Raw genomic sequence first — 19,318 nt, forward strand, 5'->3', positions numbered from 1 at the left:
CTACACACTCTATCAATTAGGGTTAGAAGATCTGTTGCCAAACATCTAACATGCTAGAAACATGATAATCACTGCAATAATTATGCATCTGCCTATTTAAATCCAAACAGCGTCTTTCTTTTGGCCGGGCAGTGGTCGTGCCACACACATCTAGTTCAACATGATGAAATAATCAATGTCAGAAGGACATTTATGTTGAGAAGAGGATCTCACCGGTTTGCAGGATGTTGAGATGGACAGCAGCTCTGGCAGTGCCAACAGGACTGACCGCCTGGCATTCGTACTGGCCCTGGTCATGAAGGGCCACGCGGCTGATACGCAAGCTGCCCGTTGAGAGAACAACGTGTCGTCTGTCATTAGGGAGGGGGCTGCCTATGGTAGGAGAACACACTTTCAGTGAATCTGTCCTGGATGAAAACAAACTGTTGATAGTTCATACACAATTAACAGACAATTCAATAATCTTAAAATGTGTCTTTGAAGAAATTTTCTGGACAAATTGTTGTCCAGACATGCTGTTGATTCTTACTTGTCTATCAGTATGTGAAAACAAACAGAAGTCATGTTTTCAGCACATGCAACAGTGTATGCTGAGCGTTAGAAACAGTGGCGGATGCACCCTCAAGCCATCCTAGGTGTATATGACTTTCTTCTTTCTGATGAACACAATCAGGGTTATATTAATACTGGAAATATCCTGATGCATCTTTATAATGGCAGTGAGCAACATTAAGGAGTATGAAGCTGAAGAAAGTGCATCCATCCATCATAAATGTTCTCCACAGAGGGTTAATAAAGGCCTTCTGAAGCGAAGCGATGCGTTTGTGTAAGAAAAATATCTGTATTTAACAAGTTATGAAGTAAAATATCTAGCTTCCGCCAGACCGCCTGGCGAAGAAAGTGTAAAATTCTCACAGTTCAAAAAGCTTAGGCTACATCCTGTCCCTTCTGTATTAGTTTTTCGTGAGTTGAATATGGAAAGCGGTCTGGCAGAAGCTAGATATTTTACGTGATAACTTGTTAAATATGGTTACAAATGCATCGCTTCCCTTCAGAAGGCCTTTATTAACCCCCGGAGCCGTGTGGAGCACGTTTATGATGGATGGATGTGGATGGATGCACTTTCTTCATCTCATACTCATTGGTATCACTCGCTGACGTTATAAAGCTCGGATATGTCAGGATGTTTATTAATATTTATCGTGTTCATCAGAAAGTAGAGAGTCATATACATCTAGGATGGCTTAAGGGGGAGTGTAGCTTGGGGTAATTTTAATTTTAACTAGTGAACTAAACCTTTAAACAGGCCATGAACGTCAAAGTGAACAGGGCATAGCGATGCAACGCTTCAACACAACATCATCATGCGCTCGCTCAGAAAGACAAATGTCAAAAAATGCTCCCGCTGCAGATATGTTGGATGGATTTATTATAAGCGAGACGCTCGTGTTCGCTCTACACAGAGTGTTGCCTACTTAATTGCTGACTCATGACACACAGCAACACAGCTAAACATATGTTGGACCTTTTATTGTCTATTGTCAAGCTGTTGAGACATGCCTTCACAAGCCCCGTACGAGCTGTGTTTGTGATGTTTGAGTTGGGGGAGTGATGTGCGGAAGGCCGTTTACAAGGTTGCTTTATTCTTGAAATTCGGACAGGTGCCACTAGAGTCTCAGAAACGACATGCTTCACCTTTAAGCACTAAAGCGCTATTGCACAGTGTGATCCAGTGTGAGTGGCCGCCACATGAAAAAATGAAAACAAAAACAAAGCTAGAGAGATCCTGATAACAACTATATCATGAAGAGAAATCACAATGTCTGAGTCGTGTATCGACAACCTGCCTTTGCTAATACAGTACATGTGGCTTATGTACAGCTCCTTTTCTCACAAGTATTAAATGCAATGCCACAGCGGGCCAGACTAAAAACAAACATACCCATAGTTTACCTTGTATGGCTGGGAGAGTTGGCTGGGTTTTTTAAAGACAAAAGTGTCACGTTGTTACGGCGTCCTGTCATCTTTATCTAGATGTGTTTCTTAAATGTGTCATAGATGGCGTTTAGCCATTTTTGTAACAACATAAAAATGGTACTGCTAGTTGGAATCTGTATATAGGCACGAAGAACATAACATTACTACTGAAGAGACAAATTATCATATTTTCTATTAATATTAGGAAAGAGTTCTAATGCATGACAAAACAAAATCACATTTAAAATAATTACTGAAGAATTGTTAAATGTTCAGACAATTGCATTATTAAAAAAATAAATAAATGTATTTCCCTTGATCTAAGAGGGTGGGCAAGCTGTCAATCAGGCCGACCCGTAGATCCGCCCCCGGTCAGAACACTGTTTATCCAATCAGAATTTCATTAGCAGACCACTGTGTAAAAGAATGAGCTTAATTGTATTGAATGTGCACCCGTAGTGAACTTCAAATCTAAAAAGCATTTAATATTAATGAAATAAAAGGCCACTTAAGTGTACTTAAAGAGACATATGTACACTTAAGTACGCTTTTAAAAAGAGCACTCTGTAATAATGTTAAATTAAAAGTTTTACTTTAAAGTATATTTGTTATAATAACCTTTTTTTGTGCTTTAAAGAAGTGCATTATATTGATGTGTTGACTAACATACTAAAGTAGATGTAAAGTGACATGCAATGTTATATTATTTCCATAATATGCATCAAAAAAAAATTGCTAGTGTACTTCTTTTTCACACAAAGAAGTATTCACTTTAAGGATTAGTCAGCTATTCTGTCACATTTTTTGTTTCTTTTTTAAACGAAGGCACAGGTTTCTGTGGTAATTGACAGCAGGCCACTAAGCTTAAACTTTATTAAACCTGGAACATTCCTTTACCCTTAAACAAGACCAGTGCCGAAATACTGAGGGGCTGTCCTAAATCCTTCAAATGCTGTGTTATATGTAAAATTCAGGAAGAATTAAATAAAAACTTATTTTAAAAATAAATAAATAAATACTACTACTTCTAACTATTGTTATTATTATGGACAGAAAATGTCAGTTGGTCAGTTGTTTACAAAATAAAAATGCTGACCAGGCTGAATAGAGTGAACTCGGCATTATATGATCTCACCGCCGCGTGTCCAGGCTATGACAGGCTGAGGGTAGCCGCTGGCCTCGCAGGGGAAGTCGACGGTATGACCCTCCAGCACAGACTGGTCCTGAGGGGTCACTGTGAACTGAGGACGAGCTGAGGAGTGACAGAAACCATTACATGCCTGCTTAACTTTTTATTATTACTAAATAAAAATCTAAACATTACTAAATAAAAACAAAAGAAGTAATATTGCTTTTGATATATTTCACTGTAAAATTCTTACCCTGGACTATAATGTACGCGGTGGCGTGGATGGTGTCGACGTTGTTGCTTGCGAAGCAGGTGTACTGGCCCCCATCAGCCTGATTGACATTCTGGATGTAGAGTCCTCCTGAAGGAGTGATGTTGATGCGGGGGTCCGAGGGGAGGGCCGTGTGGTCTCCTTTGGTCCAGGTCACGCGGGGCTGTGGCTGACCCGTCGCACTGCACTCCAGGGTCACGCTCTCCCCGACCAGAACCTCCGTGTTCTGCGGCTGGATCACAAAACTGGGTCGAGCTGGAGAGAGGAAGGCAAGGACCAGAAATGGATTGCTGTGTGCAAAAAGTCCAGATTGGCATGTTACCCAAGTATTATCCATGAAAAGGTACAAAACAGAGTTTTAAAGTACATTTTACAAGAAAATACTATTTCAGTCTTGCTACTAAAAAAAAAATGTTATGTTTAATTCAGTGCGATACTTCGTAATTATTTGTGCAATTCACTAGCAATTGTTTCAAAGTATTTTTTTTACTTGTGTTACTTTTTACATTTCACAAATAAGTAAATTCTACATGATTTTTTATTTTTTCTGTCAGTGTATTTAAGATCTTAATTTTAAAATTAAATTTATGTTTAATTTAACATAATCCAACACAGGAGTTTAGATTGTGCCTACATTAAGTAGAGTCGAACTAGTTTAGGAGATTCTAGTTGAATCATCATCACCTACAGGACCCCATCACACTCACAAGGTGATCTGAAGTATCGTAAGGTGACCTCTGAGGTCTTCACCTCTCCAGCCACATTTTTGGCCATGCACTGATACACGCCCTGGTCCGTCTCCCGCGTGTCCTGGATCATCAAGGTTCCATCTTCCAGTAGATTGAGACGCGTGTCGTCCCTCATGTTCAGAGCATTGCTGATAAAAAAGACTTTCCTGTTTACGAACACACCCTTCACATATTGAGAGTAAAACAACCAAAATATCTTATTTCTGTCATCATTTACGCAGACTCAGGTCAGTCCAAACCTGTATCACTTTCAGTCTTCCGTGGAACACAAAAGAAGGTAAACTGTAGAGTGTCCAGACCGTCAAACTCCAAAAGTACAAAATAGCACCATACAAGTAGTCCATGCATCTCATGCAGCTGCATTCAAAGTCTTCTGAAATAGTGTGACTAAAATAGTGCTACACCTGGTATGAAGATGTGTTTCTGGGCTGGGACAATAAATCGTTGCAATAAATCGAGAAATGATTCTGGATCGATTCTGAGATTTTTCGAATACATTGCGATTCTCTCTCAAATCGATTCTAAGCTTAGCATTAAAAGCAGATTTAAAAGCAAAAAGCATTCTGAGGTGCGAGTACTTTATCAGACTCGGCCGAATGCACGAGCGCTCTTCTTCATGAGCATTTAAGCGTGCCATTAAAAACTAGCCTAGAGCGCCATTTGCTGTTAAAAACTAAGCTCAGAATCGATTTGAGAGAAAATCGCAATGCATACGGAAAATCTCAGAATCGATCCACGAATTGAGATGAATCGATTTATTGTCCTATCCCTACTAAATACATTTTAACTATTAAACATTTTGACCTTGTCCACTTTCGACCACTTCGTCAGGCAGTCGAAAACACATTTAACCATAGTGTAGACACTCATGTATTCGACTGCATGCAAACAGCCACAAAAGAAAAACTCCTACTGACCTAACGTGTGATGGGACGTGTTCTGAGAAAGCACAGCAAAACAATCCATTCAAACCTCGCTATTAAAGTAAACAGTGCGTTTGCACTAAAGTGGAGTCGAACATTTTCATTTCATTCCTTTACATATTTGCGTTTGCATGTTAATTAATACAGATGCTCAAGTTTATTAAATTGTCTTAAACACCACCTGTGGTGAAAATCAAGTTTTTAATGTTGTTTAAATGTCTATGTGGTGTTTTTAATATCCTTTAAGACAAACTATGTGCAAAATTCATCAGTCAACACCATTGCTGTAGCCTGACTTCGTCATACTCATATTCTAGGCAGAATGTGAGTCTGATACTGCTCCATTGCACTTGAATTATGGGGCGTGTCTTAACCCAACCAGTAAAAACTCTGCACTCAATTGGATAGACCTACAACCAATCAGAGCAACGCAGTAAGTGACGTATGTTGAACTTGTACTTAAACTTTTGCAGAATCCCGTTGGAAGGACGGCAAACACATCTTTCCCATCGACAAATGCCTTGATTGCGGTTCTTTGTTCGTCTTTTAAAATGAATGCGCTGTCGATTTCTTTTATTACAGACGTGATAGCGGAATCTAAACATCTTACTTCTCCAGCTGCAGTCATCGTTGGTGAAAACCAATTCAACCCAAGCGCTCTTTGGTGACGTGGGTGATTACGTAACCGCAGATAGCCTGTCCATCATCGATTAAAGCCCGCCCTGGCAATTTGATTGGCTCGGCCTTCTGGGAGCCGAGCATAATTACTCCACAATGGATCGAGTCCAGACCGAACTTCCCGTCCAAAAAATTTTGTGGGCAGGGTTCTGGCTGGCACCCAGGCTACCATTGCTGACTATTTTCTCCTTAAAACAGCAGTGAACTAAAGACAGTCCCTGCATCTGAAATCCAATACTTCCCTACTATATATACTATACTATCCATATTCACACTACATAGATCATACTTTTTTAAGGGGTGCAAAGTAAATTCAAATTCCAAACGTAATACCTGCTCAGTACGCAATTTCAGATGCAGCTAGTCTCTTTTTACTGGAAAAAACAAACAAACAAACAAAGAAACAAAAACTTTATGTAATTTTGATGATCAAAAATTAGTTTTAAGGGATACAAGTATTGACTGCAGGGGGACTTTAACTTTATTATTATTCACCCCAGCGCTCAGAATGCATTTATTTCAAACATGCTGAATGGAGACGTGGGAACCAATGATGTTTGACTTGTGCCAAACCTGGTATGACTTGTATTTATGTGCCATATCTGAATTTAACACAAGCATGAGTGAGATTTTATTACTATGCCACAGAGAAGGGGAAGATTATCAGTGAATAATAACTTAATAAATTTGATAGCTTCAGAAGATATATACATCTAGTTCAGTCATGAAACTCTAGATGGAGCAGGATCTGACAGATCTTTTACATGCAGTCTGCTTGCAATCACATTTACTACACGGCACAAGCTGATTGGCCTCTGCTGATTCTCTGCAGCCCATTAGATTGCTTGCTCAACATTTAAATAGTCTGGTTCAGTGTTTGCTGTAACCTGTCCTACAGCACGCTGAACCCCTCCACCTCCCCAGCTCCACCTGCCTAGATCCGCTACGGGGTTTATGTGTGCATATTCATGCAGCAGCGACAAACCGTACATGTTCACAGCAGCGTGTCTGTGTATCTGTTGGCAGTATCAAGTCCATACTTTCTAACTCGCCAAGACCAGGTACATTAACACTGTCATGATTGAAATAGTAAGTTTAATGGGCTGCTCTTATGGTGCTTTTTGTCATTTTCAGACAGCCTCATTATAGAAAAAGACATACTGTAATACTTCTTTTGCGTTCCATTAGAAAAAGATAGAAGGTAATTTCTGCTTTGAGCAACTTGAAGAGAAACAAACAAAGACAGCATTTATTTTTGGGTGAACTATTCCTTTAAGCATGTACATAAAGGGTGGGAGCTTACTTGTTTCTGAGCCAGATGATCTGAGGTTTGGGGTTGCCCTCTGCCCTGCATGTGAAGTACACAGTGTTCCCAGAGGTTACGTCCACATCCTGTGGCTCAGATGTGATCCGGGGAACTTCTGCTCGACAGGAGAGACACGTTCAGATGAAACTAAACATAAGTGTGCCAGAAAAGACGAGGTGTGTGACGAGAAGTAAAATGAGTTTAATTTGGTCTGTAAAAGCTATTGGAATTACAGCACTGAAGGTTTATTTGTAGTGGCAATGTGTTTGACATTTCCCTCTTGCCTCACTTCCTCTCATCTGGCTTGGCTGCCCGTGTTGGTTGACGGCCAGGCACGAGGTGATTGTGTCTATGGTCACAACGGCCACATGCCAAACCCCAAACTTTACCCACCAACACCAATGTGCACATGGCAAAATATATTCCTGAACAGTCTGACAGAACTATAAACTGTTTCTACTGGCGAAACTAAACGACTGGTTGTACACTGTGTCAAAGCACTCGCACATTATTCTGACAGGCAGAAGATGGCCAAAAATGAAAGAGTATTCCAGTTCAATCATCCTGAAGTCAATGGGTTTTTGGTTAAATGCCTAAAAATATGGTCTGTGGTGAACACAAGGTCAAGATATGTTTTTACTTGAATTCTATGAGATAAAATACACATGCACTTTCACTTTTGTTATATGGAAAAGAGCAGCTTGGACACTGGTTTAATGTACAAAGGAAAAAAAGAAAATCATGCGTTTTGCAATGACAAGGGGATGAGCGAATTATTTTGAGGGTAAAGTAAGTCTCAAATTTCATGGCATGACTAAGCCCTTCACTGCTCCATCTTAAAGCATTTGTGATAGACATTGGATTCGGGATGCTTTGCTGTTTCCTCTTGCATTGCTCAGTGTGGCAGTACGACACGTCCAGTGCCAGCCTCAGAGAAACTGCAGCTGTCTGTCTGATTTTCTGCCCTGCTGTGTTTTGACAGGTGCCTCGGGCATCTGTGTGCTGTGTTTTATGTATAGAGGAGGGTGGAAAAGCCATACTGCGTTAATCCCATTCTTCTACAGAGCCAATAGGGGTGTTTGTGGGGGGTTGATTACTGTAACAAGCCTGAGCAAGTCTATCGAGCACAACAGCCGCTATGGTCTCTGGCTACACGGTGGGAAACCTCGGAGGTCCCAGAAGAGACCGTGCAATTTCAGACTAAACGATGTAGACGTGACAACGAAAAATACATAATTGTGCTGATTAATTATATTATTAATATATTTATTTGAGTTATTATTATGTAAGATATAATACTATACTAATAATTACTTTTATTTAATTAAATATAAGACTAATAACTAAAAATTATTAGTTAGCAAGAATACATTTTATCATCTGATAGTTCAATGCGTAAAATGGTAATGCCCTTGAAATAGTGTTAATGTAGTCGGCTCATTTTTGTTAGTAGCTTGTAGTATAGTTAACTACTTTTTTCAAAAGTCATTTGACAGTAGTTTGACTACTTAACATTATAAGAGGCTTTAGTTTCTAAGCTCTGTAAAACATATTTTGTTTACAGTAAATAAAATGTAAAAATGCTACAGTAAACACCTGTTAATTGGCTAACTAATTTACCTTAATATATAGAAGAGAAAACTAAAAGCAAATGGTTTAACATCACATTATATGTAATTTTACTGTACAATAATATAAAATGTATAAAACTATGAATTACCATTTAATTTACAGTGAAAAATGCATATTTATGCATATAACTACTGTTCCCAGAAAGAGGGAAACAAGGTGACAACACATGACTATGGGATATCGCGATGTCACGCAATTCACTGAAGACACCTTTATTCACACCTGAAAGGCCAGTGACCGATATTATTCCCTTCATTCAGTCCAGCTGTTCACCGAGTCTCAGACTGCATGCGTCCAATTCCTTCCTTCTGGGAACTATAACTCATAACTCAACGTTGCCATTCAATCCGTTCACTCGACACAACACATGACACATACAGTATATTCACGTGCCGCAAAGTCCACTGAACTAAACGTAAGGGACCAGCACCGCCACATACCCCTTTGTGTTTTTCATGGGAGCGACGACTCCTGGTTTAAAACCCCTGCGGTAAACGACAACTGAGCCACCGTCACTGCCCTGACATCCAGTCGGTAAAATCAAACAAACGTTGCCGTGATGCCCAACTGGCAGCCGCACAAATATCCTCCCCTTTAAACAATGCCCAAGATGTTGCCATGCCCAGAAATAGCCTCCACAATCCAATGCGAAAGATGATTGATGTTTATATAATGGCTTTCCACGGACTGGGTTAGCATACAAAAAGCTGGTCAGAAGAGCACACAGCCTATGCCTGCTCAGTTTATCTGTGTAAAACTCACAAATCATGGAGTCTCCTGTCTTCCTCGGAGTCAATAGAGAGGTTTCAAAGGGCAGGCAGCTAGAATGATGATATGATACTTTATTGTCAGAACATGTCTGAAATTTTTCTTGCATCACAGTATATTTTCCATGTTTGCAACAATCATCTCTTACACAACATCACTTAATCCACAAAAAAAAAAAAAAAAAGAAAAGAAAAAATTATTATTATAATTGATTATCTTGATTTACGACTTATTTAGCTCAAGGATCGCCTGATGCACAAACCAGTGTTTCAGTTTCAGTTTTTTGAATCTTAGAATTCTGTACCTCCGATTTGATGGTAATAATTCAAACTCATTATGCAGGACATGATTAGGATCAGAAATTATATTATTAATATTAATTAATAAGTTGAGTCATATAGCTTCTCTAGAGGCTGGCCAACAATTCTTGAGCAGATTTTTAATTGATTAAAACAACTGTGTTTTTAGCTTAACAGACAGACTTTTATACCAAATACAGTTGCAATACTGCAGTACACTCATTATTACAGACATCAAGAACAGATTTGCCCCACTTGAAGGGTTTCTCCAGAGAATTCCTCGCCCGAGACAGTCATCAAGCGAGCCAGAGTCATCTTCATGACACTCCTGATCAAACTCAGCCAGAGGAACTTTGTCATGATCACACAAACTCTCCTCCAGCTCTCTGTGGCCAGAGTCGCATCTGGATAAGCACCTGAAGACGGAAGCGGACTGTGTCTGGCCACTGCCCCTCCGAGCACACGCTCAACAAACGCAACACGCCGCTCGAGCGTGGAGCGACGGAGCTGCCGGCAGTGCACACATGGCTGGAGAGAGTCCTTAGTGTGGACGACTCCCAAACACACCGGACAGTGCTTGTGAGTGTCCTTTTCTGACAGTAAATACCCACATGCCATAAGACAGGGGCAAAAAACTTTCTTATATTTTGACGCTTTCCACAAAAAAATGTATTAGCCCTTTGATAGCTGAGCAAAACTTGAGCTTAAAAACTCCCCTGCATTATTTAGTGTCGTCTGTTATTCTGATGCTGTTTTGTCTTTGTGCGCCATTGTGGGGCCAACTTTATTTCAGTATTAAGACGTATTTCGGAGTGAAATGAGGAAAATAGAGGGCATGGCTTGTTTTTTTGATTGGATTTAGAAAAGCAGGTGTTCCATTCAGAAATGGAGGCAGATCTGAACGCATGTTCACAGTCAGCCCAAGCGTCAAACTGACATCATCAGAGCAGGAACGCCATTCCAGATGGGAAGTCCATTTTCAAATTTCAAATTTCTCAAACTTTCAAATAAAGATTACGAAGGCAATTTTTTTTTGTGTGTGGATTGACTTGCATGGATAAACAGTTTACCACAAGACTAGTAATATGCACTAAGAAAGTAAAAAGGGTCAGTTTTGATTTCATGAGGACTTTAACTAAAACTAACCATGAAAAATACATTCATTAATTGAAAAATTTAGTTTAACTTGATGTACTAAAATAACTAATATGAAAATGAAAATTAATAAAAACCATATAGACATTTAAAAAAAAATAAAAAAATAAATTAAAAAAAACCTAAAAAAACTAAAACAGGGGTGAGAATAAGGACGGCCTGATGACCCGGGGCAGTGTGAACGACGCTCGGCACAGCTGACGGAACTGACACTTTCCTGATTGGGCCAGTGCTGCATTGTGTGCTTGTGTTTTTAAGCCTTGCCAATCTAAATATTCAAGCACAAGACGACATGAAAGAGCAGTACACATGCGCTGTTTGAGAAGTTTTGTATGCAACTAACATCCAAAGCGCTCACAGACAGCATGTGAATATGTGAAAGTTCTCTTTCTCGTCTTCTTGGGCTTGAACGAACATATTCACACAGAATGATGTCAAAACGAGTATCCTAGTAAACATAGTCTGTTATGTCTTAAGTGAACGTAAACAGTTGAGAAATAAGACGCATGTGTAACTCTATACTGGATCCATGCATTCGCTCTTAAAGTGACAGCAGCCTAACTTACCTGCTGCTGTATGTTTTTAATGTTAATCAAACAACAAAAGACAAAAAAAATAAATAAAAATCACTCACTGCTCTTGTCTGAATCACTTTTATAACTTTAATAAGGATTAGTCTATATGTATTTTATACAGTGTAAACTATGCAGTGTTATTTTCCATTTTATTCAATTTCTGTACCTGAAAACTATTTTCCTACATGAAAAAACCTAAAAACAATAACTATGCTGATTTTATTTATTACTTTACTAAAATTAACTTTATTAAATTCAAATAAAATGAAAATAAAAACATTTTTTTTTTTTTACCATAAATTTAACAGCATTTTTTGTTGTTGTTGCTTTTTCTTCTTTTTTTAATTTACACTGAACTGGTAATTAGTCCAATATTTGAAGCTAGATCTGAGCTGCCTTTTTCCCAGCCGACAATTCTGACATCACAAAAGCCCAGTAGAGATGACCAGTATTTTCACAGATGGTTGAAATGAAAACCTTCACTCCCTCAAACATTTGACATGAAGGTGGCATAGCATGCAAACAATGATACATCTGGGAAATCACTCCATAATCCAGCAGCATCTGTTATTTATTATGATGACTAACATGTTCAAAGACACAGAGCTGGAGTAGAATAATGTGTATGTGGCGAATGGGCGCAGACGCTGTAAATATTGCAACAATTTTTCTGCCAGTTGATCATTTTGATGTGAGAAGAACATGTATATTGGCGTGTGAAGTGTGTTTATGTGCGTGAATGGCCTCACCACAGTTGAGCTCCTCTGCAGTGAGAGTGGCGACCGAGCGTCCCTGCAAACGGCTTGGATAGTCGCAAGTAGCTGCGGCCTGAGCGTTACCGGACTCTGCGTACTGCTTCAACAGATCGGCCAACCACAGCAGTTCACAGTCACAGTGCAGCGTGTTTGAGTCCAGCCGCCTGAAAACACCCACAAACACAAAATTGAAATAAAATTGAGGCAATTCTTTGGTTAAAATAAAACCGTTTACATTTTTTTGAAAAAGCCTAAATTCACATTTGCAAAATGGAAAACAACGCTGATAAATTTGTAGCTAAGTTGGTGTGTTTGAGTCGAGATGTTAACCCTCATTCTGTGAAAAGCCTTGCAAGATTCACATGCAACACTCTTGTAAATCCTGCAGTAAGTACACCTCTAATTCTACAGGCTAAATACATTTTACTGTCTAGATCAGTTGATAAGAAGAACACCAATTCAAAATCAGCTGAATTTTCTGATGTTTAACAGATTTAAAGCTATTTTGTTCATCAAAACCTTTAATCCCCTAAAATTAAAAACTTAGAATAAACAGAGAGCTATCATGCACTGGTGTGGACACTATCAGTAATCTTTATAGTTATCATTCTTGCTGTGAATGGACCTTAAGTCAGGGTGTCATTTTAGTTAAGCAAAACTAAAAACATAAAAACATTTACTTGTAATAAAATAAATGTTAACAGAAACAAAATTAACAACAAAGACTTAAATTATTATATTTCAGATAGTTGCCAAGGCAGCGTTTCTCATTTTTATTGTAACTTGATGTACTAAAAAACTGAAATAAAAAATAAAACTGAAATAAAAAATAATAAAAAACTGTATTTATACAAAAAAAAAACTAATAAAAATGACAAACAACATAAAATACTGAAACTTTAAATTTAAAGTGAAAACAAAATATATACTGTATATATATATTTTGATAACAAACCATTTACTAAATGTTGATTACAGATCATTTAAAATACTCTCACCACTATGGCTACATTTACATGCAACCAAATAATCCGTTAGTAATCGGATTGACGGCTCAATCGGACTGAAAAGCCTTCATGTAAACACCTTAATCGATCCGACTGAGCTTGACATGAATGAAATTTCGATCATATTGGAAGGAGTGGTTACTTCTCTAATTCGATCGAGATGGCATGTAAACACTTGATCGGATTGAAAACCGAAACTGGAAATGTCTCATTTATATATTTTTGGTGGCTAAAGTGGAAAACAACCAACGCTATGGTTTTCAAGATCTAAATGATAACCAAATAAAGAGACAGTCTCTGAGCAAACTAATGCTTCACCCATCCGTAAATAAAGTCAGTTTGAGTAATACTCACAGTCTCTTCATGGACTGCAGGTGGGAGAAGGTTCCTAAAGCAAGATGAGTAATCCTGTTGTTGTGCAGAAACCTGCAGGAGATATCAATGAGAATGCACAGATTCAAATGTGTGTATTCACAAATCAGGCATATATAATCTGTGACCAGGACAGGAAAAACTATACTAATGCTCACATTGGGATCAGTGATTTGTTTAAATGTTTCTATATTCCTATATTTTTCTATATCTATATATATATATATTTTTTTTTTTTGAGAAATGCTATTTGTTTTGTAGGTGATCCGACTAATGTTTTTATTTATCATGAAAGATAAACCAAATAAAAAAAATAAAAAATTCACAAATATGAAAATAGAACTGTGGCAGTCCTAATTCAAATAAAAAAAAAAAACTAAAAAAAAAAACTATAAAATAACTTTTTTTGTGAATTGGCGAGTGTAATTTCTGTGCATCCACTCTGTGACGCCCCTGTTGGCCGTTCCTTGTTGTGTGTGTGTGTGTGTGTGTGTGTGTGTGTGTTGTCTGTATTGTTTGCAGGTGACGGGCTGATTGCGTGATTGGGAGCACCGGCTTCATGGTGTTCATTGCTCCCTATAAAAGCGGATCATTCCTGTTGGTGTGGATCGGCTCTAGATTTGGTGGCTGTTTCTAAGCTCTTTGTTCCATACAAGGCAAAAACCTGGTTCATTTTAAGCACGAATGTAAAATAAAGCTCATACTTCACAAGATGAATGTACTCGTCTTCTCCTTATTTGTTGTGATCCTTTGTGATCGCAACACACTCATTCAAGTTTGTGCTGAGGAGCCGAGACAGTATCCCGGCTATTTCCGTGGGTAGTTCAGCATTGTGGCAGGAAGGAAACAAAGTCTCATTCCTTCCATCTTACTGACCGGGAAATCCCACACATTGAAAGAAGTCTCTGCGGTAGGTCCAGCGTGATTGAGTTTGCATGTGATGTGAGTGCCACACAGTGAATTCAGTCTCTGCTGACTCTGAAGGAGGAGATGGTGGGCGAGTTGCGACATGAGCGTAAACGGTCCTGACAGTTTATGCAGTATGTGCTACTGTCGCCGTGTTGTCTATCCGGATCAACACATGCTTGCGAAATGGCCAGCAATACCTGGTGTCTTTGCCTGCCACCAAGATAAAAAGGATGGTGCTGAACCTGGGCGGGGCGTCTGGTGAACCGAATCACATAACCGAGGCCGACTGTCCTGACGAGCCAGTGCGACTTTGAGAAGTACCATCTCCTGGGAAAGAGCAGCTGCTGCCATCCCTGGTTCACCTGTGTCAGGGATGCTTCGAAGCCTTCTTCAGGTTCTCGGGCGGCGTTTCTTTCCCACCACTGGCTCGATGCTGCGACCAGGCTGTGGGATCAGACTGCAGCAGAGCCTGTGTGGCTAGACGGGGTGCGGGACCTCGGTGGCCTGTAGGTGGAACTGCTGGACAAAGTCCTCGACAGAGTCGCCAAAGAGGCCACATTGCGAGATGGGGCATCAAGAAGCGAACCTTGTCACCATCCCTCATCTCAGCAAGGGTGAGCCAGAGATGGAGTTCCTGGACCAGCTTGCTGGACATTCCTGAGAGCCTGAGCCGTTACGTTAGTCGCCCATAGGGCAACGTCAGTCGCTGAATGCAGGTCCTGCATCAATCCCAGCTCAGAACTACCCTCGTGCAGCTCTTTTAGTTCCTTGGCCTGATGGACCCGCAGGATGGCCATAGCATGCAGCTGCCCCCTGGATGCCCCGCTATCATGGGTAGTGAGGGTCGAAGAGCTTGCAAAGCAGGACCTGGCAGTAAAAGGTGCCTTCCATGACTTTGTCAGCTCTTCATACTCTTCTGGTAAGAAAGACACTTTCTTCAGATGTGCTCTGGGCCCAGATACCAGTAATCCAGCTGTGTTTGCTCGGAACAGGGCTGAGGATCCCACGCCATTCCAATTCTTGTAGCAGCTCGGGCCAAGCATGGCTACCAACTCAAACTGAGCTACCGCACCCGAAGTTGGGAGTCCAGCTGAGTCCTCAGTGCCGGAAGACATAAGCCCGCCCTCTGATGCTACAATCAATAATTCATCCTCGTCTGGAGCCCCAAATGATAAATTAGTTTCGCCACAAGACGAACTGCCAACTCATCTAGGAACTCATGACGAGGAATGGAAGGCCCAAGGGGATTGATCCAGCTGAAAAACTCCCATTGTTGTCCCCATGTCGCCCACAGCACTTGCTGCCGCGGCTGAACTGAAGTGACTCTCTCTATGACCAGAAAACAGAGTCGCGACCGCGACACAATAAACATGAGCCATCCATGAACGCTCTCTCAGCATAGGAATGACCTAAACACTTGAGACAGAGATCGTGGCTGTCCAAGGACGAGAGATATCGACTACACCCAGAAACACTCTTTTAGGGAAATCTGCTTTTTCGCTGAAGTGCCCAGGGAAGCTCTCTGCACTTATCTGTGCATGTAATGCGCTGTAAACACCAGCTTTCAGTTTTCCTTGTAGAGGTGAATGATTGAGCGATCGCATCTACAACCACTCGGCTCTGAAGAACAAATATGAATGAGTGGATGCACGCCATCTCCTTTTACATCTGTATGTCCGGGGGAGGAACATATGCAAATTCCACTCGCCAATTCTCATTGGCCTTTTCTCAAAGTGTCAGAAGTGTTTGGGTCTCCCCAGTGCGACTCCTAACGTCAGTACATCAACACAATGTCGAAGTGACCGAGAGATAGGGAACAATGAATCCTGATCAAATCACTGATAAATTTGTAGTTAAGTTGGTGTGGTAAAGATGGTACCCCTCAAACAACTGCCTGTTAACAAACATTTAAAAATGTCTTTTTAACATCTTCATCTAAAAGGTATGACACTATTTTAATTTGTTTGCAAATCAAAATATTTACTCTAACCAACTAGGTCTCATTTATAGATTGTTGGTGGTTAAAGTGGAACACAACCAACTTAGACATGAGTTTTTCAAGATCTAATTTATTACCAATTAAAGTGACAATATCTGAGCAAACTAATTTATGAGGGATTTAATGAGGGACTGGACATCTAAAGGCCAGACTATCATAGAGACTTGAGGGTGGGCTCTTTTAAATATTTTGATAATAAATAACTACAGCACCAAGCAACCACTCAGAATACCTTAGTATTCTGTATCATTGTATAACAGTTTTGCATGAGTAAGCACTAGCATATTAAAAGTATATATTTTTTTTTATTCAGATTTTTGTAAAACTAAACTGTAAACTATTTTTTTAGGATCCTTTAATGAATAGAAAGTTCAAAAGAACAGCATTTATTTGAAATAGAAATCTTTTGTAACATTATAAATGTCTTTACTGTCATTTTTGATCAATTTAATGCATCCTTGCTGAAGTAACTTTCCACAAAAATATGTTTTCAACAATGATAATACTCATTGATAAATGTTTCTGGAGCAGCAAATCATCATATTAGACTGATTTCTGAAGGATCATGTGACACTGAATCTGAAAGTTCAGCTTTGCATCACAGGAATAAATTACATTTTAAAATATATCCAAATATAAAACAGTTGTTTTAAATAGTAAAAATATTTCACAATATTACTATTTTACGGTATTTTTAAAAAAAAAAATATATATTTTTTTAAAAGCCTTGGTGAACATAAGAGCCTTCTTTCAAAAATATTTAAAAAATCTTAATTATTCCAAACGTTTGACTAGTAGTGTATATGGTCTGTGGAATAGAGATGCAAAGCTGAAGGTCCACAGGGATGTTCTTGCTTTCTACCAGGACAGACAGGGTCATGTTCCCATTACTGTTCACAACTACTCATATAAATAACAGGAGGGTTAGTTTCATTAATCACCATCCAGATGCAGATTATTTTTGTCATGTTCACTTACAAACTGAATTGGTCTCCCACTCACATTTTAGCCCATGTTTACATACAAGTGACTTTTCCGTCTTTAAAAGACATCAGAATGTGTGTGTGGGTGATTTTCCAAACATTTGGAATAAGGGCCAACAGGAAGAAAAGAGGCAGGCAACACTATAAAAAATGATTTTTGCTGTTTGTATAAAGAACTTAAATAAAACGAGCTAAAGCAACTCAATTTCTGAACATTTTGTCACTACTTGATTACTATTATTGTGTTAAATCCACATAAATGTGTAAAATGGAAGTTTACTTAACACTACAGTAAAGTTTCATATTTCATACATTTCTAAGTGCTCTAAATGATCAACATGATCAAAACTTTATTGAAAAACGTCTAGGGTATTTAACACCAGTTTCAAATTTGATTATTTCATCTGTCAGGCTTTACAAGGTTAAAGTGTCCCAATGATTATAAAAAAAAACAACAAAAAAAAGGCCTCTCTCAGAACAAGAACAGACACAGACACATTTGCCTACGAGCTTATCTTTTTGATCTCGTTTTAAAAAGGGATGTGTTTCCATGAATAAACATGTGACACTGTGGGGATCTGAGTGATGATTTGAGGTTTGAGATGCATGCAAAACTCACAGCCGCTCCAGCTTGGGTAGATGAGAGAAAGACTCGGGCTCCAGTGACTCAATGTTGTTGAAGTGCAGGTATCTGCGAGAGAGAGAGTCGTGTTTTACATGGTACCTAGATCAAACACTCTATCAGTGCCTTTCCACGGATTGTTTCCTTCATTTTAAACGCTATTTACACAGCATTTTTGTGCCTAATGTCTGTTAATACAAAACTTTGTCCAGAACCTTCCATAATCTTGTGTATTTTCAACAAGAAAAAGAAAAAAAGGAGGACAGGACTTGATTTTATCAATGAATATTTATTGGATGCACCATTCCAGAATGGAGACCATCATTTAATTTTCTTTAAAGGGGTCATATGATGCTATTTTATAAGGTTGTTGTTTTGTTTATTGGGTGTACAAGAATAGCGTAACATGTTTTAATTTTCAGAAAACACATTTTTTTCATACTTTACAGATTACATACATTATTCCAGTACCTCTATTCCTAGTCTGTCTGAAATGCTCTGATTTCTACAAAGCCCCTTCTTTCGAAAAGTCCAGAGTGCTCTGATTGGCCAGCTGACCATGTGTGTTGTGATTGGCCAAACACCTCAAGCACATGTCGGAAATGAAACGCCTCTTACCATAATCATGAGCTTCAGCTTCAAGGCTTCTAAAGCAATTGTAAACACAAAGAGTTAATAATGTCATCGGGTTTACTGATCATTTTGAGTAACTTCTTAACCACTGATTCCTAATTTCATCATTAGGCTAAACAAAGAGGTTTTGCTTCCGCATCCAAACACACAGCGTCTCCGCGTTTGGGTGGGAATTTATGCCAATATGCCACATTGAACCTAGACATTCCCAGAAGTAATATCTTTGATGGATGGAGCTGTTCTCTAGATAGGATAAATCTCTTTGTGGGACACTATGAGCTTTGTAGTTTTGCAGATGTTATGTTATGCAGGCACAAACAGATCAATTACACTCTAAAGGAAAAGGAAAACATTATAGAGCATCATATGACTCCTTTAAAATAACGTGCACCGCTGAATCGTGTACCAGGGACGTGTATTAGGAAAGCAAATACGTTGACTTGAACAGCATGAACAAGGTGATAAATTTCCAACATAATAAATAGCTCTTAAAACAAGGCTAATATGCTGTGGGAAGTTAAAATATGAACTATAGCTTCAAAGTCACGGTTCTCTAAAAAATCTGAATGCAAATGT

The 19,318-nt window shown here is 39.1% G+C and overlaps 1 protein-coding gene across 6 annotated transcripts in view; it reads right to left on the bottom strand.

Moving 5' to 3' along the window:
- The window catches only part of LOC137006925 (peroxidasin), a 100,563-nt gene that overhangs the window by 55,897 nt on the left and 25,348 nt on the right, over positions 1–19,318 (bottom strand). For 3 of the 6 annotated variants that reach the window (XM_067368082.1, XM_067368081.1, XM_067368080.1), the window contains exons 5-12: positions 18,107–18,178; positions 13,579–13,650; positions 12,212–12,381; positions 7,031–7,148; positions 4,085–4,254; positions 3,360–3,632; positions 3,113–3,229; positions 214–372 (exon numbers count right to left, since the gene is read on the bottom strand). In XM_067368082.1, the coding sequence (XP_067224183.1) occupies positions 214–372; positions 3,113–3,229; positions 3,360–3,632; positions 4,085–4,254; positions 7,031–7,148; positions 12,212–12,381; positions 13,579–13,650; positions 18,107–18,178 (1,151 nt within the window). Of the gene's footprint in view, positions 1–213; positions 373–3,112; positions 3,230–3,359; positions 3,633–4,084; positions 4,255–7,030; positions 7,149–12,211; positions 12,382–13,578; positions 13,651–18,106; positions 18,179–18,580; positions 18,627–19,318 lie in introns of those variants that run through there. The other 3 variants (XM_067368084.1, XM_067368083.1, XM_067368085.1) reach the window with 3 other exon arrangements.

Source organism: Chanodichthys erythropterus, chromosome 18 (genome assembly GCF_024489055.1).
Source record: "Chanodichthys erythropterus isolate Z2021 chromosome 18, ASM2448905v1, whole genome shotgun sequence".
Lineage (NCBI taxonomy): Eukaryota > Metazoa > Chordata > Actinopteri > Cypriniformes > Xenocyprididae > Chanodichthys > Chanodichthys erythropterus.